This window comes from Peromyscus leucopus, chromosome 7 (genome assembly GCF_004664715.2).
Source record: "Peromyscus leucopus breed LL Stock chromosome 7, UCI_PerLeu_2.1, whole genome shotgun sequence".
Lineage (NCBI taxonomy): Eukaryota > Metazoa > Chordata > Mammalia > Rodentia > Cricetidae > Peromyscus > Peromyscus leucopus.
The window spans coordinates 72,617,780-72,644,118 of NC_051069.1; the positions used below are offsets into that span (position 1 = coordinate 72,617,780).

The 26,339-nt window shown below is 45.3% G+C and overlaps 1 protein-coding gene across 1 annotated transcript in view; it reads left to right on the plus strand.

The window, feature by feature from the left end:
- Positions 1-2,368: 2,368 nt before the first annotated feature.
- The window catches only part of Sh3bgrl2 (SH3 domain binding glutamate rich protein like 2), a 59,816-nt gene continuing 35,845 nt past the window's right edge, over positions 2,369-26,339 (plus strand). The window contains exon 1 of the mRNA XM_028875483.2: positions 2,369-2,888. Coding sequence (XP_028731316.1) covers positions 2,460-2,888 — 429 coding nt within the window. The 5' untranslated portion in view covers positions 2,369-2,459. The remainder of the gene's footprint in view (positions 2,889-26,339) is intronic.

Here is a 26,339-nt window from a genome sequence, read left to right on the forward strand (position 1 = left end):
CTCCAGTTCGTTTTCCAATTCTGGGTCTCTATGTTCCAGATCGAGAATATATTTTGTATTGCATACAATGTCTAGAAATCAATTTTTTTTTTAACCGAGGTGGAAAAAAAACCCAGTTATTGTCACCAAAATCTCCAAATAGTCCTTGGAAAGTTAAAGATTAAGTATGAAATTGTTTGGGTTATTATTTTTGTGCAGAACAAAAGCTGCTTGCGAAGGCTTAAGCAAGTCAGAGAATTTATGATATGGAGACAGAGGTGTGGCATCGCCCTCCCGGCAGTGACAGCAGAACAGGTTAAACCAGAAACGGATTGGCAAGCTTTCTCAATAAAGGGCAAGTAGTGACGGCATTGGACCAGGAGGATCATGGAGTCTTTCGTATTCTGCCATAAACGATGTGGAATGGGAGCCAGTGAAACTTCATTTGTGAAATGGACAGATGGTCAATTGGACAGGTTGTAGGTTGAGGACCCCTAACTTACAGCACTCACTGCCAGGGCTGTTTTCTGAAGCACCTGTCACTCCCGTCTGCTCTACTGTCCCCTTCTTACTGGTTTGCTCCTTTTCCTTCTCTGGCTCTTCTGAACCGGACAACCAGGCATGGCTTCGGTTACAGCTACGATTGTGAACATCTCCCAAAGGCTCACGCACCGAAGGCTGGGTCTCCAGCCTGTGGGGGCTCTCCTAGGACACGGTGGGACTTTTAGGATGTGAGGCCTAATGCAGGGAAGCTAAGGCACTATGGGCACAACCTTGGAGGCACTCTGAGTTCCAGCCCCCTTTGTCTTCCTTGGCTTTCTGGTGTCACGAAGCGAGTGGCCTCACCTCTTGATCTTCCAAGTGGTGGGGTAGCAGGCCTGTGCTACCACACCTGCTGACCTTTCTGCTTGTCACAGTACAGAAGCTAACACGGCTCCTCAAAGCTGCAAGTCCTGTGTCACAGCTTCACGCTGCCTGACTTCCCCTGTCCCAGCTCCAAGGGGCTGACTGAGGAAATGACTTAGTCATTTTTTTTTTTTTATCCATTTTTCTCAGAATGGTTCTGAGTTCATTTGTTAGGCTTTTTATCTTTGTGGCTACATTAATTCCACCCTGCCGAAAATGGTGCCTTTTGTAAAGACCCATGCTTATACAGGAAATATGTATCTACTTCTATGAAAATTATTTCATATTTTACAAGCATGCCTGTCCATGTTTGTGATAGCAAAGTTAAAGAACACTTACAGAGTGTTATTAGCTACAGCAGAACTTATATATTAAGTTTTTGACATTTAAAAGAAATAAAGTCCCATCAGGACTATTATATGCTCTTTCACTTTACAAAATTTAAAAAGATCTATGATAGGGGTGGATTAAAATAAGCAATAGAAGGGCTGGTGTGATGGTTCAGTGGGTGAAGACGCTTGCTACTAATCCTGGCTTGCACGGTGGAAGGACAGACTCCCACAGTTGTCCTCTGACCTCCAGAAGTGTGCTGTGCCAAACGGATGTGCACACACACACAAAATAAACCAATGTAAATAGGACTTTAAAACATAAACGACAAGGTTTCAAACTCGAAATATTAATAAACTTTTTTTTAAAAAAAGTTTAAGCAACTATTTGTGCCAGAAACTTGGAACCGAGGGAGACTATTATCACACGATTCCCTCTTCTCTAGAATTAATTAGCAGTGTTCCCAGAACTCTGCTAAAGTCCCTTGCTAAAAGGAAGAAAGTAAATACAGTACTGTGAGGAAAACTGGTTCGCTTCCACAGAACTGAGCGGCTTGGGCATTAGCCAAGTAAAAATAACCTGCTGAAGAACTATTCGTAACCTATTAGCCACCACATGAAAGCTTTCTCTTTAATGGTATCCTCCTGGGATACCGCTGGAATGCACAGTGATTTTGAAAAAGGCGCAGATCTGGCTCAACTGTAAATATCAGTAGGTGCACAGAGGCAAAGCCATTGTGCTAGGTAGGGGGTGGGGTGGGTGGCTTCTGATTCCCAGTGTCGATAGGGGGATTTTCATTTCTCTCGGCACTTATTTTTTTTCTACTACAATTACAGTTTTGCTAAGAAAATAAAATACCGGCCATGTTCTCATCTGGGTTTCCAATTTTCAGTGTCTTTAGAATAAAGATGAAAGCCTCTTTCATTTACCTCACAGAACCCTTTGCAAACTGAGTTTGGTGATGCTTGCTTGTAATCCCAGTACTAGGAAGGCTGAAGAAGGAGGGTAGTGACTTCCGGGCTAGCCTGGGCTACGCAATAAAACCACTTTTATGAGGGGAAAAAAATGTTTCCACAGTTTCCAGGACCGTAGGACACAAAACAAAAACCAGCTCAAACCTACTGCCAGCACCAGTCAAAACCCTGAGCCAGGCCAGGTCTCTAGGGCAAGCCGGCTTTCAAACATTGGGTCTCAGCAGCTCTGAGGTCGTTTCTGGCTGAGGATGCTCCACCCGTCTCCGTCGCATGCAAAGCCCAAATGTGGACTCTGAACCCAGCCCTTTGTCTAGTTTGCTTTTTCCCTTGTACTCTGACTTCCCACCATCTAGTTTCTCGGGCCTCTGGGTCCCTCCTAAGCCACCTGCGTGCACGATTAATTCACAAGAAGCAGGTGCGGGCTGGCGGGAGCCCAGTGCCTGGTCACGCTGGGCGCCACGGAAACTACAACTCCCATCAGGCCCCGCGGCCGCCGGGCCCCACCCCGCCACCGGCTCAGCCCGCGGCGGAGGCGCTGGGCTTTCATCCGCGGAGCGGCGGGAGCTCGACGTGTCGGCGCGGACCTCTCCGACGGCCGCGGGGTCGGCAGCATCCTCAGCCGCGCTCAGCTTCTGCGTCCGCGTCCGCGGGAGGATGGTGGTCCGCGTGTTCGTCGCCTCGTCCTCGGGCTTCGTGGCGGTGAGCGGGGCGGGATCGCGGCAGGCGCGCGGCGCGTGCGTCCGTGGGAGACGCGCGGGCAGGTGACCGCCAGGCGCGGACCGGGTGGACGCGCGCGCAGGGGTCGCACTCCCTGCGCCGGCGGTTAGCCAGGGGAGTCAGTCCCCTGCCGCAGCTGTCGGCTCCAGGGGCTCCTTTCCCGAGTTTATAGGTTCCCAACTTGGGACACTCTGCCGGCTTAGGGGTTTTATGGGAGTTTAGACTACTTTGATTTTGCTGACCTGGCGTCTGAAGGAAACACGTTTAAAGGAATTGCTCTCCACCCTCTGGTCCCCAGCAAGTCCGAGTCCGTTTCTTTAGTTCTACACCTGAGCAGAGGGAACAGTAAACCACACCTGTCCTGTTAGTTCGGTCTTATTTGTTTTTATTGTCGCTTATTAGCCTAAGATGCTACAAACACTTTTATATTTTTAAGTAAACCTGTGTGCCCTTTTTTAAGTAAACCTGTGTGTCCTTTCCCTGACCCCTCGGTGCTGTGGTAAATTTCATTTTAGGAATCTATGAATGTTTTTTAGCTATTCTGTTTGTAGAGTGTTGAATTCTTTTAGGAAGTTTTTTTTTTTTTTTCTTTAGGAAATTAAATAGCTAGAGATGTTACACTTTAAAGAAAAATGCACACATATGCTAGACAGTCCACTGACTGAGATGCACGCAGTGTCCGTGTTCTATGTGATTATTGAGACTTGATTTCTTTAAGAGTTAGACCACAGCTCTAAAAGCCTGCTGTGTGGGGTATTTAATCAGATAGAGAAGAGAGTGAGAGAATGATTGTTTAAAGTTTAGTCTGGCTGGTTGCCTTCCCAGTAGGCAGATTGATTGTCCTAGAATATACATGGGTGGGGTGCTTGAAAAATCCTTGTAAACCACTGAAACTTTTAATTTAAAACACCCCCACCTTTTTTTTTTAAAGCTTCGAGGACCCCCGATTTCCACTAGACACAATAATGGAAAAATTCTAGCTAACCTGTGTAGGCATGTTGTGGTTCTCAAACTCCCCACATTTCCTTTTTTTTTTTTTTTTTTTTTTTTTTTTTTTTTTTTTTTTTGCCATTGCTTAGTCATAGGTGACTTTTACAAATTTTTTTTTCCCCCCCGGTTAAAGCTGAGCCTCATGAAACCTGTACTACTTCCCAGATAGATTTATTTAAATGTGTTCCTTACTGTAGAGCTTCTGGCCTTACCATGAACCTACCTGCTTCAGTAATTATTTCAAAAGCACTGTGTTGATTGTGGAAGGGGTATAGTGTTGATCTGCGGTTGTGTTGTGAAAGTCACCTGCCTTAGACATCCTGTATCCAGACTGGCTCTGATTCCTGTATCCTGGTTTCATCAATTATATATATATATATATATACACATATATATATGTATATATATATATCCTACTCTGTGACCCGCGTTTTAGATGTAATGTTTTGTACATGAAACAAGATTGAGGAAAGGAGTTTTAGTGCCCTGACTGGTGTAGTGAGGGCCAGCGGTGCCCCAGCTCTGCCCCAGCTCTGCCCCAGCTCTGCCCGAGTTCCTCTCCGGTACCATGAAGGATGCTGAGGCTCACAGTGGTGCTGCACTTTAAAAATGCTTTGATTCTGTCCATTGAGTAAATGCTCATAACAGCTTATTTCATTTGAACAGTATACTGGTTAACTTCAAAGTGGAGTTTTTCCGTTTTGGTTTTTCACTGCGTCTCAGATCGCCCTGGTCTGATGTGGTTTCATTGGACTGGGAGGTTACATTCAGTCACCACATAGACACAGCCTGTAAACACTAATTATGCATTTCAGTCTGCTGTTTGCTCTTTTCAGATCTTAGAAACACTCACCGTGAGTCTCATTTTGTCATATTATCTCCTGCTTCATGTACAATTTTTCTTTAATATTGGTATTTTAAGTTATAGAAAGTTTATGCTTCTCTGCAAGAAGATTGATTTCTTAGCCATAATGAAGGTGTGTAGTGAATTCTTGGTTGGGGAGGCTAGTGGTACTTACACCATTAAGCTGAATTAAGGTTTTTGTGGGAATGCTGTGTTTTCCTTCTAGCAGGGTTGGGTTGATTGTTGGCACTGTTTTATTCTGTGCCCATCTGCGACCGGCAAGTCTATGGATGAACAAACAGTGTTATTCCCAAGTCAGTTTGGTTTTAGCCGAAGTGTCTTAAACTACAAGGAAGGAATGTGACCAGAATTAGACCTAGCGATGTCAGTCCAGTTGGCAGCACATTTAAGCAGACTGTTTAGAAAAAAAATCCTCCTATCTCCTGGTTCCCTTGAGCATTGGAGCTTCAGCAGTGGGGGTGACTGACGTGAAGGGGTGAATGCCTGTTCGTCTTCCCAAGCTCCAGGTGAAGCCTGCTGTTACTAGCAAATAAAAATTACACCGCATTGTACCATCCATGTTACTGTTATAGTGAGGACATTCTTTCAGCTTGAAGAAAATAGAGCCATTGAAGGTCATTTTAAATTTTAATTTATTATGCATGTGTACCTGACAAGCGGAGGCCTTGGTAACCTTTGTCCAGGAAATATGTTAATGTGACTTTAATTTTTCATGGATGTATTTAACAGAATTTGCTTTGGTCTGCCTGCACCCTGCCCAGCTCTGTCCTTGGTCTTGCAGAGAAGCCTAGGAGAATAGAGGGTGTGGTCTCTGTTCTTGAGGAGTGCACACACCAGGTGAGGACGTCTGCTAGGAAAGGCAAAACCTTCGGTAATAGCCTGCAGCTCAAGGACATGCCTCCTATGGGAACACTTACCAGGCAGAAATACTACAGGCTGCAGAGGGACGCCTTGCCGGATGGAAGATACTGAGGGGATATGCTAGAATCATAAAATATGCATGTGGAGGCAGCCAGCAGGGAGAGTGTTCCTGAGCCCATTTTTTTTTTTTTTAGGCTGGATGTGGAGGTGCTTGGGGAGGAGGGGTGAGCAGCAGATGCCCCTGTGGACCTCTTTGGATGACAAGGTGGACTCTTCAAGTCCCCAAGGGAGCCCTGCGAATTCAGACTCCACAGAGCTCTGCAGTCTTGGAAATGTTTTCAGTTATCTACAGCTTGTCTGCTGCTCGGAGCCTTTTGTCCTTCAGTTAGCAGGGTACCATCCTTCAAGGGTGGACAACAGGTCTGAGATTTTTGAAGAATCCCTTCCTGCTTGCCTTGGACTGAAATGTATCAAAAAGCGAATAAAGTCTTCATTGAGGTGAGAGATGTGCTTTGGCATGGATATCTGTTACCATTCAGTAAAGCTCTGTGGCTCAGTTGAGAGTCGGAGGGGAACCTAAATGTATATAAGTGAAATCCAACCACACAGTTTCACACAGAAGGAAACTTGGGCATAGAGGTGAAGTGATTCCACCTAACGTCATTTATGTAGTCAGGACACAGTGAGATGTAACTGGAAGCCAGATTCTGCACTGATTGATTGATGCATGTGCTTATTTTAAACGTTGAAAACTAAGTACCAGGCTCTCTCTCTCCCGTGTGTGTGTGTGTGTGTGTGTGTGTGTGTGTGTGTGTGTGTGTGTGTGTGTGTGTGTTGGCCTGCAGAGGTCAGAGGAGGACATCAGGTGCCCTGCTCTGTCATTCTCCACCTGATTTTTTCAGGATGGGGTCTTTCATTGACCTTGGAGTTAGGCTGATGACCAGCAACCCTCCTGTCTCTGCTGCTCACAGCACTGGGGTTGCAGGTGTGTGCGAGGCTTCCCCTGGCTCTTTAGGTAGGCATTGAAATTCAAACCTTGGTCCACATGCTTGTGCAGCAAACACTCTTACCCTAGTACCAAGTTAGTTGGTGTTAGGTGCTACATACTGGGATGGTCAGGAAAGCAGATGTGGCCCTAATCACGGCTGTCTTCATCAAGCTTGGAGACTTGGCGTGCACACTGTGATATTTGATTCCATTATGGAAAAATATGTTACTGTGATTGGTTTAATAAAAAAAAACAACTAAACGGCCAGTAGCTAGGCAGGAGATATAGGCAGGACTTCCAGACAGAGAGAGCTCTGGAAAGGAGAAAGGGGGAGTCACTAGCCAGATGCAGAGGCAGCAGGACATGCAGGAGGAGAGGCAAATGCCACGAGCCACGCGGCAGGATGTAGATGAATGTAAATGAGCTAATTTAAGTTATAAGAGATAGCGAGAAACAAGCCTAAGCTAACGCCGAGCTTTCATGATGAATAAGAAGTCTCCGTGTTGTTCTTTGGGATCTGGCTGGAGGGACAGAGAAAGCCTCGTCACAGTGGCTTGAGGAAAGCTTTCATGACTCAGAGGGGAACGGGCTAGATGGCGGTGGCGGTACGTCACACCTCTCTGGATGCTGGACAGTCACCGTCTGGGAACAAAGCAGATGCAGTCATTGGAAGGAAAGCTGGGAAGTGGGGAGCTCGCAGCTGTGGCCTGCACGCTGTATTAACGTGAGGGTGGGTGTGAAGGGGGAGGACAGACAGGCACTGCCCAGAGTCACAGCTGTGCAGTGTGTCCTTGCTGCTGTGCATGACTGGCTATTATTTGAAGCATGCAATTGCCAGTCCAAGCTGTTGTTTCCCTGTGGGGTGTATTCAGTGAAGCTCTTCTGTAAGCAAGCCTTAGAAAAGAGGTCAAAAGCAGCCAAGTCAGGAGGTGATCATAGGCGGGACCAGGGTTCTGTGCTCAGTTGCTCGACTCTGAGCGAGCAGACCTTTGCTTATCTTCACTGTCCTCTGGTGGGATAGTGACTGCCGCGTCGCAGATGAAAAAGGCTGAAGAGAACTGACTCAAACCAGATCATGTTTAGTTGGTGCCCTGACCTGGAGTCAAGCTCTGGTTGACAGCTGGCTAAGCTTCCAGAGCGGAAATCCTCCCCTGTGGTCTCTGTCCTCAGGTACATTGTACCCCGAGGGTGTGTGTGTGTGTGTGTGTGTGTGTGTGTGTGTGTGTGTATCGGAGATGCTGACATCCTGCAGTTTGTCGGTTTGTCTGCACAAAGAGCTGCCCTACGGGTCAGTGGTTCCCCGCTGGAGGGCACTGGGGGAGGAGCGGGAAGCAGGCTTCAGGATGGGGTTGTGCAAGGAGTGATGGACAGAGGCAGGAATAACTCGAGGGCCCAAGGAATGGAGGTAAGTAGAGACTGTTCGTTCCTTTCCTAGGGCCATGGGACTTAAATATCAGAAATAGGTCTTACTCTTCTTGCTGCTGGAGGTTGGAGAGCCAAGTGTTAGTTAGCCTTCTGAGGACTGTGAGGGAGAGTCTGCTCCTGGGATCTGCTGGCAACCGTAGGCAGATTGGGCTTGTAGATACATTGCCCCGATAGCCTTTGTGTTTATGTGGCTTTCTCCCTATGTGCGTGTCCGTGTCTGTCTTTGGTGTTCAAAATGCCACACACACACACACACACACACACACACACACACACACCCGGTTTTGCATGTGCGTGCGTGCGTGCGTGTGTGTGTGTGTGTGTGTGTGTGTGTGTTTAACTACGTATGTTATAGTAGGGCTTACTCTAATGACCTCATCCTAAGGAGCATCTGCAAAGATCCTGCTTCTAAGTGAAGTGGCATTCACCAGTACCCAGAGTTGGTACTTCGCTGTCTTTGAGATGCATGTAATACAATATAGAGCCATGTCCAGTCTGAGGGGTGAACTACGCAGATGGATAGAATTTTCTCTTTAGCTGGAAAGATTCTGGGCAGGTTTCTTTCACTTTGAAGTTAGCAGCTAGATAGCAAATTGTATGGGAATGTAGTCCGTGTGTGAGGTTTGCTGCTAGGAAGGGCAAAACTTTTTAAAAATTTTATTTATTTTCTTTATTACCATGGAAGGGGAAGTTCTGGCCTCAGTTTTTCCAGTACATTTTAATATTTCCCAATTTTAACATTCCTTTCTAAGAAAAAAACATTTAAATTTGTCAATATGAATATAATCACTAGCATGGAATTTTCCTTTGTTAATTTAGGGACTTTTTTAAAAAAAAAATCCATTTGTGTTTAGATATTTTGAGTCAGCATTTCAAACCATCTTTGAAACCAAGCTACATCTTGACAAGTCTTTGTGATATGAAGTTCAGGGTGGTCTCCACACCCCAGGCAGAGTGTAAGACTTCTGTTTTGTTTTTCAATTTTTAAAAATAAAACACAGAAAAAGAGAGCCACTATTTTGAAAAAAACTGCAAAGTCCATTGGGAAGTGAGGTGAGCTCCTAAGTAAATGGGATTTCTTCATGTGTATGTGGTGTGTGTGTGTGTGTGTGTGTGTGTGTGTGTGTGTGTGTGTACATGTGCTTGCATGTGGAGGCCTCAGCTTGATGTGAGTGTCAGTTGTTATCACTCTCCACCTTACTTTTGGGGAGAGGCTCTCTTCCTGAACTTGGAGCTCACTGATTGGCTAGCCTGACCAGGGAGGGCCAGAGACCCTCCTGTCTCCTTTTGTCTCTCCCTGCACTAGGATTACAGGCAGAGGTTGACACGCCTGGCCTTTTTGGTTCGTTTTAAACTGGAGATGCTTATGCACACAAGAAACATTTTGCCCACTGAGTAATTTCTCCAGCACAGTGCTCTCCTATTTAGGTTTTTTGATGTTTAGTTTATGAAAAGTTTTGAAACGAATTATACTTTTCTTGGATTAGAACAACATAGCAGAATAGAAAGTCTATATTTATCAAGAGGTTTTTCTGCTTAAAATTAAAAATTGGCCCGATTTACTGATAATTACATATACAGAAATGTAGGTTTTAAAAATGAGATCAAGAAATTATCCACCTGCCAAGTCAGTTTCTAAAAACTCAGCAGCCCACTATTAGAGGAGAGGGAGTCGTTTTCCTCAGTGGTGAAGCTGCAGCTTAGAGGCTCATGCTTCGAGAAACAATCTCCCACCTGCTCATTCAAGAAACCCTTATTACACCCAGTGGAACACACACACACACACACACACACACACACACACACACACACACACACACACGCGCGCGCACACGCACACACAAACGCACGCACGCACGCACGCACACACACCACACACATATTAACACACACTACACACATTCATACACACACACACCACACGCATCCTCACACATACACCACACACACACGTACACACACCACACACACTCATATACACACATACACACACTCACCCACACCACACACATACTTCACACACACACCACACATACTTCACACATACACACACCACACACAGACTTATACTCATACACACACATACCATACACTCTCTCTCACACACACACACACCACACATGCATCACACACTCACACACATATACATTCACGAAAGCAGGAAGAGAACCCATTGGGAAGAAGGGGTTCGCAAGAGTGAGGGGGGATAAGTGAGGTCATGGAGGGTGCCTATGATCAGATGTGTTATATACATGATAAAATTGGCAAGTAATAAAGTATTTAAAAATAGAAAACAAATGACTATCTGACCACACACATACACAAACATTGTAGGTTTGGGAACAAGAACTATGTCCCAGCTTGCACTCACTCTCCAGTGTACCCTGTCCGTTTGTGTTTGGCCTTTGTTTTAATTTATCAAATTCTGTAGCAGCTTTTCTACCCCCAGACCCTCCTTTACCCTCCTTTCTAATAGAAAGACGTGATAAAAAGTCCACTTACTTGTCTTTCAATTAACTACTCTTTCCAATTTTAAAATGATCTTTGGAACACTGGAAAAAGCAACAACCAAACATCCAGTTTGTGTCTCTGAGCTGTAAAGGGACCCTCCTGGGCCTTGGCAGTCCTTTAGTGAGAACTGATTTCCCGGGATTAGGGTTGCTGTAGCTGCAGAGAACACTTAACATTTTGATTTAAATCACGTTCTGTTTTCAGTACATTTCTTGGATTAATCTTATATTGCTTATCTGTTATGCTGAAGAGGACTTTAACTTCCCAAATTAGAAATTTAGTGAAAATCTGCTTTCTGTGAATGGCCATGGTTTGGGAGGAGATTGGTCTCCCAAAGACTGCCAGAGGTGATGGGGCTTAGTGGGGGAGGGCTTAAGTGGTCATTTTGGGGGACTGCCCTAGGAAGGGATGAGGGTAGTTGTCCTGGGACCTCTGTTCATGAGCTGTGACTTCCTATTTTTGCCATACGAATACTCTCTCTTCTGCCATGTTGTGTCAGAGGTAAGTGGACCTCATTACAGGACACTGAACTGTTGGAACAGCCTGAAGTTGAACTTAAAGCCTCCAAGCCTCTAAGCAAAAAATGTATTTTTTTTTTTTTTGTACTCAGGAGACAGAGGCAGGCCGGTCTCTATGAGTTCCAGGTCAGCCTGGTCTGCAAAGAGAGTTCTAGGACAGCCAGGGCTATTAAACAGAGAAACTGTGTCTCAAAAAAACAACAAACAAAAGAAAAAGAAACTTGCCATTGAGCTTTATGGCCAGTGGGTTTGGGACAGTGATCCACATGTGCCATGGCCTAAGTTTCAGGGATGACCGGTGTTTGGAGAGGTGGGGTGGGAAGGAGGAGAAGAGACCGGCAGCAGCCTAAGCTAGCTAGCTGCTGAGTAATCTGCGTCCCTGCAGCTTCCTTCTGTCTCCTCCCGTAATAGGCTTATCTGCGCTCTCCCTCCGGCATCTGCTGCTGCCCTAGGAACTGGCTGTCATACTCTGAAGGGCTGGAAGTGTTATCTCTTGTGTATTAGGTTGCTTTTCTCCCCCTAAACTCTAAAACAGAAATCAGACTCGGAAAAGCACTTACTTGAGTGTTTCCTTTCTGGACTCATGACAACTTCGCAGTGCAATGGAAAGCTGAATTACCGGCCCATCTACCTACAGAGGCACCTCGGCCGGTGTACCACTCCCACCCCACCCGAAGGTTTCTTTGGTCCCTCTGTCCCCACTGACAGCTTATTCCTGAGGGATTCTGACTTTTCAGGACTGGCTCAGTGCCTGACAGAATATAAGGAGGGGTTTCCTGGAACTGACCGAGGTGTGCATCAGGGTGTGTCCACATTGTTGTGGACCTTGGTGGCCCCGGGCCAGCACCTCTTTGGATCTCCCAGAACAGCAGCACAGTGTTGGCTGTGACAGAAGCAGCCAGTCCTGATGACGCAAGGGTGTGTTTTCTTCTTCCCGCTGAGTGGTGGTCAAGGCTGGGAAGCGGCTTTTTACAACTCTTGGATCTGGTCAATTCATAGTGGAGGGTTGAGGAATGAAAGACAAGACCCAGTTAAGTTAACCTGCTTGGCAGGTCAGATCAGTGGTGTTTGGTAAATGTCATAGGTAAGGCAGCAGCTGTTGCTGCATTCCAGCCTGAAACTGAAAACAAAGCAAAGAAAACAGCAGCAGTCAGCATAGCTGACACAGCCCAACACAGGGGTGGGATGCGGGCTGCTTAAGTCATGGCATTCCCCTGTGGCCTGCAGCTCAGCAGCCCGCCGCCACTGCTGCTTGGCTTTAATGGTTGTTGTGTTCCTTTGGGTGAGAATTGGCTCCTCCATGAGCCTGGAACCCTGACTGATAGGAGTTTGAGTTACCGGGGGGGGGGGGGGGGGGGAATGAGAATATATGAATATGAATATGAGTCGCAGTGATCATGGGGGTGCACATATGTTTGCCTGTGCATATGGAGGCTGGAAATCAACCTTAGGTCATTCCCTAGTGTTATGCCCAGATCGTGGAGACCCCCAAAAGACCGCCATGGAGACTGAATCCCATATGTAAAAGCAAAGAGCCTTTATTCAAGGACAAGCTTGGTCTCTGTCTATCCAACAGAACGGTGAGAGCAGAGAGCCCCGAGCCCAGGCGGGGTGGGGTTTTTATCATAGCAGAGGTTGGGGTGAGGGGATTTCCAGGGTTCAGGACCCTGATTGGCTGACATTTGTCTAGGGATATCTGTAAAAGGGAAATAGTTGTTTGCTAAGTTCCAGGACATATGGCGATCTTATCTAATCTTACCTGATGGTTGGAATGTTTGAGATGTCAGGTTCTTCCCTTTAGATGCTGGCCCATCTCTGGGTGAATCCCTGGGTGGTGTCAGCTTATGATTTTTCCTGGATGGGGTGTTGGGTGCCAGCAAGCCTGTCATGTTAGCTGTGTTTGGGCCTCTAAGCCTGTCATGGCAACTGTGTGGTCAAGCTGCTTTGGGTGCCCCTCACACCCAGAACCATCATTCTCCATTTTATTTTTGTTTTCTGTGCCAGGGTCCCTCACTGTCTGGATCTTCCTGAGCAGTCTAGGCAGATTGGCCAGTCCCAGAAGCCACCTTTCTCTGCCATACTAGGGCCAAATATGCACTGCCACTCAGATTTTTCAGATGGGTTCTGGGGACAGAATCCCAGCTCTCAGGTTTGCACTTGACCAGCTGAGCTAACCTCCCAGCTCTACACTTTCCTAATACTTAATGTATAAAAAAAGAAATAAGCATTTGTGTTGAGTATATGTCAGCTTACTTAATATTAGATTGGGTTTGTGTTCGATCCCTACACTCATGTACTTGTATTTATCCATGGGAAGTCTGTCATTGGCAGGCTGTACACAACATGGTTAAAGCAATGGCTGTCAGAATCTTGGGTGCCACTCATGAAGGACAAGTATGCTGGTTAATTTTTGTCAACTCCACACAAATTAGAGTCACCTGGGAAGAGGGAACCTCCATTTTGAATGGATTGGCCTGTGGAGCATTTTCTAAATAGCTAATTGAAGTAGGAGGGGCCAGCCCATTCATGCACACTGTCCTGACCCGTGTAAAAGTTGAGCAAGTCCAAGGAAACAAGCTAGGAAAGCAGCATTCCTTAGAGTTTCTGCTTCAGTTCCTGTCTTGAGTTCCTGCCCTGTCTTCCCTCAGTGAAAAATTGTGACCCGGAAGTTGTAAGGTAAGAGATGAGACCTAACCCCTCTCTTCCCAAGTTGCTTTGGGTTGGAGTTTTATCACAGCAATAGAAAGCAAATTACTGTAGCTGAGTAACCTGAACCATTCATTTGTAAATGTGGGTTGAGAAGGGTTTGCGATGGATCAAACTGCTGCTGTGAGAGTCATCCCACACAGTGCCAGGTGATGCACAGTGGTCGTGTTGTTCCTGTTGGGTTGCCATCAGAAGCATGGAGTAGTTAATAGGTGCAATAAAAAAAAGTGACCTTGAACCTTATGAGATCTGTAACCATCCCCAAATGGTGTACAGTGCATATAGTAATGCTCAGCTGCAGTTCATTTTGAGATAATTTTAGGAGTTTCCCAGTAATTTAGGTGTAAGGGATTTTCTGTTTGAACTTGAATTAATAAGAGCATACGATTTGAACATGTTCCCTACAGACCAATATAGCTGGAGACTTTCTCTCCAGTTCCCGCCAAGCCCCGGCAGTCCCACAGCCCACTTCTAAAATAAATACACAGACGCTTACATTATTTAAACTGTTTGGCCTAATGGCTCAGGCTTCTTGTTATCTAGTTCCTATATCTTAAATTAACCCATTTCTATAAATCTATACCTTGCCACATGGCTCGTGGCTTACCAGTATCTTACATGTTGGTATTCATGACAGCGGCTGGCAGCATCTCCTAACTCAGCCTTCCTGTTCCCAGAATTCTCTTCTCTGCTTGTCCTGCCTGGCTACTGGCCAATCAGCATTTTATTTATACAGAGCAATATCCACAGCACTTCTCCTTTTCTTTTTTTTTTTTCAAAAAGGAAGGTTTTAACTTTCACATAGTAAAATTATATATAACAAAACAATTATCAAGCAAGAATTACAGTTACGATATCTAGTCTATTTATAATATCTAGTCTATTTGTATTTGGCAGAATTAAAGAAGATATCCTGTCTATCCTATATTTGTGAGTCTAACGTTTCAAATCTAACTTCTCTTTTATCATAACTAAAGAAATTATAACTATCTAGTCTTCAACTACATCAAAGACCTCAGAAGGATATAATATTACCTGAGAAATGGGAGAAGGACACAAACAACTTTCGGGAGTCTTGCAAGAGTAGACAGAGAGACAGCTGGCAGCCTGGACAGTCATCCAAAGTTCCTCTGTAAAGTTGGGACATCTGTCTTCAGCCCACAGGCCTAGAGTCTCTCAGTCATTTCTTTCTGTGTCCTGTAGAATGTCTGGCAGTTTCCTCTGTGAAGCAGGAACCTGAAGGACTATTTTGCCAAGCAAAGTTCAGAGGTCACCTTCCTATGGGTCCTGCATGTCCAGGTGATCAAGCAGTCCAGGCAAGAACAGTTTCTTGCCCAAATGGCTGTTTTTGCCAAGAAAAAGATAAAGTCTATGTAGAGTGTCTTTGATGCCCATCCTCCTCTCTGAAGTAAATCGGTGCTGCCAGGAGCAGACATGTCTCATTGTCCAGAAAGTCTAAATTTTTTAAAACATTTTAAATGCCATATTCTGTAGGTCTTTGAAGTGTTTGAAGAGTACCTATCTATCTGAAATATATCTATGTATACCTAGAAAACTTAACATGACTGTAAGTTTGACTATCATAGAAGACTAATTGTTCCATTACAATTTAAATGAGTTGTATAAACATAATACCTTAAACAAGAGTAAAAATATACATGCAGTATAACAAAATTAACTTTAAATTTGTATTAATAAACTAAAATCTATAGCAATGTAAAACATTTTTTAAAAAGTTTCTACTCTTCAACAGCAGGCTCATTAGTCTACTCTTTCATCCCACTGTATCTAAACCATCCCCCCTTCTTTTTAAGAAAGAGATTACATTTATAATCAACCTGCTTTAAATAAAAATAGTGGTTTTTCTCTGTCCCACACCAGAGGAACACAAGACTCAAACTTTTTTTTTTTTTTTTCAGTAGACTTGGGTTTAGAGAAGGAGTGAGTCAATTCCATCTTCAAAGCCAGTTTGGTATATTTGGAAATTTGGGTGTAGCTTCTCATACTACTTCCTGCTAGATGTGGGTGCTTTATCTTATGGGGACACAAAGAAAATTTATGATTATGGAGTAGTTCATGAGGGTGTATTGTCTGAGCCAGTTGCCTTGAAACCGTTCTGGATGTTGGATCATCTGGGCCATGGTGTCATCGGAGACCTTTCCAGGGGGTCTTGGCTGGTCAAACCTGATGTATCTTAATCTGGAACAAATCCATAGCCTCTGGCTTTCTGTGGAAACAAAAGCAGAGCCTCCTTTCCAAAGCAACATATCCTTATATCCAAATTTTGAAGTCAAGGTACCTTTAAAATATACATATTGGCTTAACTCAACAGCTTTCACAATCAAATGTCTTTCTGCAGTTAAGAATATCAAAGACAACATAATCCAGATTCTCTGTGTGATATCCATCTTTACATGGCTTATTTTTTATATTGCCTTTACTGTCTCTTTAAAGACTTTATTTTTAAAAGCTATCTATTTTTTTATATAACTGTATATATTTCTTTTTTTGTCTCTTTTAGGCCTACATATATTTTACACACATTGTAAACTGTTTCATCTGAATCTGTCTTATTGTGAACGTATTGTTTTAAACTGCAGCATTCTAAGACTGAAAGGGCTCTGTGGCTGTTGGTCCCATATCAGAGACCAATGACTGTGTGCTCGCTGTGATCTTTTTTTCCACATTGATAGGTAATTCATGTATTGTATGGTCATTTAGACCATATCTAGCCACTGTCTCTGCATGCTTATTGTTCTGCCAGTGGTCTCTCTTCTTTGCACTGCGTAGTGTCTAGTTTTAGAGTCCTGATTTGACTTAAAGTTTTTGAGACTTGTCCTATTTTTTTCTAAATGACGTCAGTGACTACGGGCCACTTGCTTCCTGGAGAGCTGGTTCGGAGTCTTGTCTGTGAGGAGCAGGATGGCTGGTTGTCGGTGGGACCTGCACAGGCCTCAGAGGAAGGAGGATCCAGGCTGGTCCCCGTGTTCTTACTCTCAGTCCTTAGACTGCATTTTACTGTCTTTGAGAATTGTGTAATCGAATGCAGAGGATTTCAGGTCTGGCGGTAACAGGGAAGAGGACCATGAGGCACCAGGTAGAACCGATGGATACGTTGCAGTAGTACTTGTCTCTCACGTTGGCATTGTCCACAGTTCTGACTCTGAAGTTGAAAAGCTTTTGTAATTTAGGGTGGATGCTTTCAGCCCTATCAGATGGGCAGGTAGGTGATGCTGAAAGAGGTGGAGAGAAGGGGGCTTTAAGGAACATGCCATGGAAACAGGAGAAACAGATGCCTGGAATAGGTGTCCTGCTGTGCTGAGCCCCAGTGTTTAAAGGGTGGGTGAGCAGTTAGTTTTTACCTGTACTCAGCAATGTGGTAGGTGGTTTTGTTTTTGTTTTTTTTCTATTTAATCTTTGCAAGCATCCGCTAAACTGTGATTTGTTATACCCATCTCTTTAATCTCAGCACTCGGGAGGCAGAGGCAGGCGGATCTCTGTGAGTTCGAGGCCAGCCTGGTCTACAGAGCGAGATCCAGGACAGGCACCAAAACTACACAGAGAAACCCTGTCTCGAAAAAGCAAAACAATAACAACAACAACAACAACAAAAAGAATATCAAGGCACAGGGTGGTCACATATGCTGAGATTATTCACCTCATCACTGGGGCTTAGGTTCTAAGCCTTGTCCTTTATTTAGTTTTGAGTCTCGAGCTTTTTCTATTGTGCCATGTTGCCCGCCAGAAAAGCCCCTGACTGGAGACTGGGAGAACACGTGTTGTGCAAAAGCCTCGAGCTGACTAGAATAACTAGAGTGGGCAAGCTTGAGCTTTACAATGGGATGGGGCAGCGTTCTCAAGGAGCAGTTCCAGAGTCCCTGTGTGGCTGCTCAGCAGGTAATTACAGGCACAGTGTCTGTCTGTCGGGCAGGAGGAAACAATGACTCTGCCTCTGCAGAAACTGGCAAGTGCTGAGAGGAATGTGGTTTGAAATGGAAAGGCAAGGTATCACAACAGTAATACTGATGCCATTTATATCACCTGTAGGAAATACCAGGGGTATTTTGTGTGTATTCCTTGTGTTCCTTGAAGTAACGAGATGGAGTAGTCGTGTTTGTATTTCCTGTCCTTATCCCAGATAAAGATTAAATCAGATTAAAGGGAATGGAGACTAGCTGGGGGGACTACTTAGTGTTTGGTTGAGTGTCCTGAAACTCAAATGTGTGATTTGCCTAGAATGTGATTGTACTTCGGTGTGTGACAAAGTCAGCTGACTTCGTGTGTCAATTAGAGGGGATGGGATGGGATGGAAGGGAATAGGGTAAAAAGGGAGAAGAGAGATTGATGGGATGTCTGGAACCCAGAGACGAAGTCAAGGACAGAGGATATTTGATATACTGGGGCCTTGGACAGCAGGAGACCTGCTGGGTCAGGTGTCGGTGTAAATCGGTGCCCTCCTCATTTCTACCTTGGACCTTCTGTTGGGAGAACGAATTCCTGTGGCCCAATCACTGCTCTACAAAACAGCAGTCAAGGGGCAGAGTTGATCAGTATATGGCAGCTGCAGTGGGAATTTAATGCAAGGGAGGAGGTGGAAAGTGGAAGTTGGCGCTCGAAGGCCTGGAGGAGTATGGACAGCCTTAGCCTACTAGTGCAAGAGGAAAGATGTGGTCAGCATCCCTGGGAAGGCAGGAAGAGGGCAGGAGTGACCACTGCTGGTGGAGAGCCTCATCTGCTCCATTCAGCTGTTGAGGATGCTGTGCTTTTATGGTCATCCATCTCTCTGTGTCAGGTTCTGTACATGTAGTTGACACTCAGAACTCCTTCAGCTTGAGAGAAGTTTGTGTGATACACGGAAGGTGGTGCCTGGAAAGAAGATGGACTTTAGGGATGGAAAGACCTGGGTTTGGGTTTTGGCTCTGGTACCCCAACAGGCAAGGAGGCAGAACGGGTCTTTATCTCCCTGTAACTCGCAGTTCCATTTATAAAGCTGTTGAAGCTTGTTGAAGTCATAGCCACTGTTATCAGTATGAGTGTTATTTAAGTCCCATGCAGTAATCATTCTCTTGTCTTTGTGATTCTTCAACTTTAAATGAACTGTTAGGATTTGGCTGAGGAAAGAATTACTGTGCTAATCAGATAACGGATCCTGAATTAGGTTGAACCTGGCCAGCCCTGGGAAGACCTACAGCTAACACTGCTTATGAACACTAATGTGGATTGGATTGCAGCCTGAAAACCTCTTGTTAAGTTAGCGGAGTCTTGAAAATATTGAGCAAGTGTATTTTAGGTGCCGTAAGATATTGGTGTCACAAAAACATAGTCAGGATGGCCTCTCTTCCTGAGGTGGGTGAAAAAGCCCTGTGGTCCTGGCACCTCATCTCATCATAGCAGCATGACATAAGTCCTCCCCCAGAGCTGTGTGAGTGGTTCCTTCGTCAGGGATCATCCCCCTGAGATCACCACAGCTCCCTGTTATTTCCAAGATTTCCCAGCTGTGAACTATTTGCCAGTGAGCTTGTTTTTGTTTGTTTTACAGTAGAAGTGAGCATGCCTGTCTATCACAATTGGGAAACCCAAGACTACATTGATAATTATGTATGTTTTATCAGGATGACAGTCAAGGAGGGTCATTTTGTAAAGGGAGGAAATAATGGCCCCGAATGCTTGTTAAATGTTGATGGGCTTCATTGCTCTCTTACCTGCCTGACACCTGTGGGCATGTAAACAGAGGCAGTCTGTCCAGACAACCTGTGTGAGGTGTTATGGGAACAAAAGTGAGCGCTCGGAGCATGGTGCTAGTTGGGTGTTGGTCTCGCAGTCACACCAGCCACACGACTGAGATTGTTACACTCAAGGACAGACACTTGGATCAGACCCTCATCCCGGTTCTCACTGTGGTGCTACTGATATTTTGGGCTGGGTGGTTCTTTCCCATGTGACAGCTGTTCTGTGCATTCTAGACATAGAGATGGGGGGAGGGGACTCTACCTGCTGGGTCACCCTTGACCCGAGTTCCTGACAGCTAACAGGTTTCCAGACATGCTGAAATGCCCTGTGAGGTAAAAGCACACCTTAGTTGAGAAGCACTGCTCTGCCTATGGTAGCATAGGACGACGGACAATGGCATTGCAGCGTAAGAGGACTCCGACTGCCTTAGAGTGAGCAGGCTGGGCTCAGTGATGCGCCCCAACATCATTATCCCAGCACGGTAGAGGCAGAGGCAGGAGAATCTTGAGTTTGAAGACAGCCTGAGTTACCAGACTTAATAGGGAGACTATCTCAAAAAGAAAGGAGGGAAGGAAAGAAATCTGAGAAGTGTGTGTCTGTGTGGCTGTGAAGTGCCTAGGTTGAGGCTACTGCTCTCCAGCTCCACACACTGTCCTGGCTCGCGTAGGGGCTGCTGTGGGCTACAGGGTCGTAGCTGAATCTTGAACAAGCCACCTAACTCCTCTGAGCTTAGATTTCTTGTTGTATTATTATTGTTTTCACTGAGGTGTAATGCACATACTGCAAAATTCACCTTTTATAAGTGTGCATTTAAGTGGTTGGTAATGTGTTTACTATTTGTTGTGCGACTGTTTCATTCCAGAGTGCTTTATCACCTCGGGAAGACAACCCCTGTCCTTCACCAGCCGCTCTCCTTGCCCTCCTTCCTCTGGCTCCTGGCGATCACTGACCTGCTTTCTGGCTCCCCGCCTGCCTTCTCTGACATTTTGTGTGGGCACAGTCGTGCCCCTTTATGTGGGACCCTTTCTGCTGGCTGTTTCACTCAGCACAGTGTGTTCAAGGTGCGTCCGTGTTGTAGACTATACCAACATTCTTTTACTAGCTGACGTTCTGTTGCTGAATATCCAACATTGTGTCTGTCCATTCACCAGTTGATGAATATTTTGACTGTTTTCTCTTTTTGATATTATTAATGATACCTCTGTGAACATTTGTGTGGTTCCTAAGATGAGTCTGTGTTGCTTCTCTTTTTCAGGCTCTGCCAAACTTTTTACCAAAATCACTCCGTTTTGCGGTTGCATTGGCAGTGTGCAGAGTTCCCATGTCAGCATCCTTGCCAACCCTAGCTCTTAGTTGTCTGTCTGTCCTTTTTCTCGAGACAAGGTCTTGTGTAGCCCAAGCTGGCCTTAAACTGCCAGTCACGTCTACCCTTTGATACCGTAACGTGAAGTTGTCATCTACAGAGTCCACACTCAATAACCACAAAATAAAATTAAAAAAAAAATCACAAAATGCTCATGTTCTAAGTAAACTTACAGTTTTGTATTCCTCGCTGTCCCGGGCTGGGGGGACATGTGGCCCAGGAGGCACAGGCTCAACATGCCTGACAGACCATAGAGTTGAAGACGGTCTTGAACTCCTGATCTCCCGGTTCCCACCTCCCAGTTGCTGAGATCACAGGCTGCGCCACCACACCCGGCCTTGTCTTTCTGATCTTAGCCGTGTTAGGGGTGGAGGCGGCGCTAATGTGACTTTTGAGGTGAATCTTCCTCATGGCCCATAAAGTTGATTTTTTTTTTTTTTAAAATAAGTGCCTTCGCTTGTTAGTCTGCTTTTTGAAAAGCTCTCTTGTAGCTCCAAGTTTTTCATTTCCTCTTCCATTTTACATAAACCATTGTGAATAATGGATCAGACCCTTAAGAGATCCATGTTTTGGAAGTTATTGGGGTTAGGGAGTTCCTTGGTGTTTATGAGTACTCTTACTTCCTAATGCTCATGTTTAGGGTGCAGAGTGAGTGAGTGAGTGGCCATGACCCTTCCCTCCCCCCCCCCCCCCCAACAGTCTGACTGTGGAAAAAAGAGACCAAGAGTCAGGGCAGCATGGGGTCATGTGGAAAATAAGCCTCAATTCACCTGTCGGCTAGGGAAGTTGCAGGGCCAGATGTGTTTGTTTGAGTGACAGCCACACAGAAATTGCAAATCTTGAGTTACGATACTAAGATTCCAGAAATGTCTAGATAAAAGATTCCTGTGGAAATCTAAACGACTTTTTCTTCCCCCAAATATTTCCTATAAGCTTGTGAACTGGAGTGGGTGTTTTTGGGCTCTCTGCCTCAGAGATGGGTATGACTTGCCTGCCTCAACGCCCTGCTTTCGACCTGAGACGCCCTTTCTGCTTCTATTCTGTAAGTTAAGAGCACAGCGGATGGGCACAGTGTGCTTAGTCTCATGGTGACCTTTTGCTAGCGAGGACCTGGTTCTAAGAGATAATTAACAGACATGAGATGATTAATAATTTACCCTTTGAGTTCTGTTTCCATTAAAAAAAAAAGAAAGAAAGAAAGAAAAAAGGTCACCCTGTTAATGAGATGAAGTCTCTGTATTAGGTTCAGAAAGACTGACCAAGTCCTGTTGACCCTCAGTGCAGTTAGGCCTGGATCTTGGCCTGGCACTCTGGACTACCTTCTCTCGTGGTAAGTACACCAGGCTGCTCCTCCACTCTGGCTGATCCTGTGATTTCTCTCTGCCTTGTCTGTGAGCTCCCCGTGTGCCATCCAGTCTCATTCCCTCCTCCTTTTAAAGCATAGTCCAGGCCTGTTTCCTGTGGTTCCTTCGCCTCCCTCCATTCTTCTCTGGACTGGGAGGGCTCCTCTTGGCCTGCTGTGCCTGTGGGCCGGCTCTCAGGGCCTTACCTGTGAGTCATTAGAGTTCTCAGTTCTTCCCGGTTAGGGACTGGTCCATCTCTTTTGCTCTTGCAGATTTCTGCTAGAGTACTTGGCATTTGAGCGGATACAGGGAAATTGTTTCTGAAACATTGCATTATAAATAAAAAGCTAATCAAGAGTCTGTGAACACTCCAAAGAACAACAGGAATGAATTTGCAAATAGAGTCTACTTTGAAACATAAAAGCTTTGGGGACACGATTTGTTTCGCCCCTTCTTAAATAAATGACTTGAAGAATTTGTGTTATGAAGACAATTTATTACATTATTACTTCTATTTGAGCATCAGTCTTCTAGAACCCCCGTGCAGGGTAAAGTGGGAGGCCTGGAAGGGAGGAAGTTGACTTCACTACCCTCAGGCCTGCCTGCTCAGCTGTCCAGAAGGATACCCTATCTTACACAGACTGACAGGCAGTCTTCAGAGTTACTGCTGCGTCAGACAGTCTCTGAGAACTGAAGCTGCCTTCTGAGCAGATCTGTAGAATTCTAGAGCACGGTTTTAGGCTAGTGTGAATAGTAGAGCAACAGATTTTTACATATAAATGGCTGTAGGTGGATTTTTCTGTCCCACCAGCCAGCTCCCAAATAACCACAGAGATACTTTTTATTAATTACAACAGCTCAGCCAATAGCTTAGGCTTGTTTCTACCTAGCTCTTATAACTTTAACCCATTTCTATTAATCTACTTTCTGCCTTGTGGCTGTATATTACCTTTACTCTGTACTGTCATGCTGCTGTCCTGCTTCCTCTGTGCCTGACTGGCAACTCTGCCTTTCTTCTTCCCAGTGTCCCTTGTGTCTGTCTGTCCTGCCTATACCTCCTGCTTGCTAATGACTGTTTATCTCTTTATTAAACCAATAAGAAGGCGCCTTGGCAAAGACACATCTTTACAGTATACAAAAAGATTATTCCACAACAAATGGCCTCTGGGAATGTCAGCATGCCCCATCAAAGCATAAAAACCAGTGCCTGTTCCAGGGCAGATTAAATCAGGTTGGGTATATTTGGGTTCAACATACTTGGCTCAGCAATAGAGAACATATGTGGTGTGTTTTGGAAAGATTTCTAAACCGAGCGTGTAAAGTAAAATAGGACACTCTCTCTGTGGTTAGATGAGTAAGTGTGATGACAGAGAAAGCCGCGGTCTCTAGTTCCTAGAGAAAGTAGCTAGTTTGTCCTTGACTCAGCCAAGATTGGGCCCCCTCCTTTCAACCTTATAACGTCTGTAGACACTCTCTCTCTCTTTGTCCAGGAGGCTGGCTGTTCATTTGAGCTGCTGCTTTTTGAGTTTCTGATGCTGGACTTGTGTTCTTTGCTCACACATCATTGGTTTCAAGCTCTCTCATGTACTTTTCCCATTTGCCTTTGGGCTGGCTTGGCCATACAGGTCAGTGAGCCTCGTTGGATTTGTACTCTACTTGACTGAGGCCTTGTTTTCGTGCTTGAGTTTTCTTTATTTCTAGGAGCTTACCAACAACCATGGATGTCTGGACTCTGAAGACATGGAGTTTTTCTTCCCTGCCCCTCCCCACTGCCTCTCTCTTGTTAATTTTAACTTTTCTATTCTTTTGACTCAAAACGGGATGGAGAGTTCTAAGGCTGAAAATGTGGAGGATTTGAGGTAGAGACCAGAATTCAGAATCACTTGCAAATTAAAGTTGTTACCATATCCACACCTGGGATGCAGAAGTAAAGAGTTGTCCATGGGCAGAGCAGGTTCCTGTGAAGATTGGAGCTGGGCAATCAGAGCTCCTGGAGGCAGTTTGCTTAGGAATGAAACATCCAGTGTCCAGTTGAAGTTGATGAATGTGATTTTCCCTGGAGACGCAATACTCACTAGGTATGGTGGTGCTGGCCCCTGATGCCAGCACTCAGAGCACTGGGGCAGGGGAATGGTGAGTCCAAGCCCGACTGAGCTCCTTTAAAACGTTCACACACACACACACACACACACACACACACACACACACACACACACACACACGTATTACACAGTATCTTGAAGGCGGAGGAAGAAACTGGTGGTGGAACCCTGGACAGAAGCCTGGTCTACACAGTGCAGGTTAGAGCATCTATACTTGGGTTTGTTCATTTATTCCTGCTGTGGAACTGTGAGCAGATCTCAGCCTGTAATTACTGTATATAAAATATAATTATGAAAATGATCTGCTGTCCCCCACGTTATCTTTCAGCTGTAAATAGATGTAGCTGTTAGTCAGCTCTCCAGTCACTGCACACAGTTGCCAGTTGACTGATGGAGAGGTGGGAACAGTGAACTCCAGAAGCAGGGTTGCAGAACCACACCTCAAGCCTCTGAAGGTGCGGCCTTGGGCAGCAGTCTTACAGCGTGCTGTGGAAAACACCATCGTCAGCAGGATTTCCTCCTGATGGCAGGGTTTTGACGACTTTAGCAGAATTTGCTGGAACAGCTCTTCCACACAGTATCCTCTAATTAACAGGAAGCACATGTATGAGTTGTATATAATTTGCAGAGAGAATCTCGCCAAATAGTGGCATCGTAAATTCATATTTTATGCCTGGCTGACTTTTTTTCTTTAGGAAGTAAACATGTAATCTTGACAGAAAATGTGAAAAACAGTAAAAGCCAGCCCACCCACATCTCTCCTTGTTTCTGCTAATGTCTCATCACCAAGTGGTCCAGGTTTCAGAGGAAGCAGAGACCAAGCACTGAGAAACGACTTAGAGCCAGCAAGAGACTCCTAGCTGCCAGGTGTGGAGCGGGCAGCAGCACTACACTCACCATCCAGAGACCCACAGGATGCACAGGTGACACTGCTGACCCCATCGTCCCGAGGAGCTCGGGGTTACATTGTGGGAAGGGCCAGAAGCATCCTGCTGTTACTCAGCAGTGAGACTTATGCCATTAAATGGCAGGTCGTGGTGACTGTGGTTGTGATAGGATTTGATGAAGGAGGTGACCTAGTGGATAGAGTCAACATAAGTCAGGGTTTCACCCTCAGCACTGCTGAACTTTAGGCTGGGGACTTCTTTTGTGCGTGCAGCAGTTATGACAACCAGAATTCCTCTGGACATCACCGCGTGTCTCTTGAAGAATAAGATCACATGGGACCATGCAGTGGGGCCACCTGAGGGATTCTGGGCATTTGGGGCTGAACCGTGAGGAATAAGTCAATAGTACTAAAAGAATAGGAAGGGCGCGTGATGAGGGACGGAGTGTAGTTGGGAACAAACATCCAAGGGAAGACGCAGAGGAATGTCTGAAGAGCCCCCCAGAGGTGTGGGTGAAGGCAGTAAGTACGGCAGCTGAGGAAAGTCACTTGGAAACTCCCATAGCAACTCTACAGGGTAATTCTACATTTCTCAACAGGAGTGATGGAAACTGTCAGCTGCTATTAGGTGTTCTTTGTTACTTTATATTTCTAGGTTTTCTTTTCCTTGTTTTTAAAAGTATCTATGTGTGGTAGTAGGAATATTCAAACATAAAAGCACCACTAAACTGGTCCTCTGTCACTGAGACTCTGGGAGGCTGTGCTGTGCTGTGTCTTCAGTGTGCAGGAAGGAAGGTGGCTGAGGTCTGGCCCAGGTGGAGTCAGAAGCTGGAGTGGTATCAGCGTTCATTCAAAGGCTTGGCACGTTTTATACTGCGTTTTCTAGTGAATGTTTTCAGGATGAGTGAGTAACCTGGGAAACCTCCAAGCCGAGGAGGCTGGACCTAGGGCAAAGAAAGGGTCCTTTGGTGACTTTTAAGTGACTTTTAAAAGGGTTCATAATGTCATTGAGTGAGTCTCTGGTTTGAGATTTTGGGTTGTCTTGATATATCCACATAAAACTTTTTTCTGTTTATTCCTTTTATCTGCTTCCAGTCCTGTGTGCTGGAACTTGAACCCAGGCCTTGTGCATGCTAGCCAAGTAT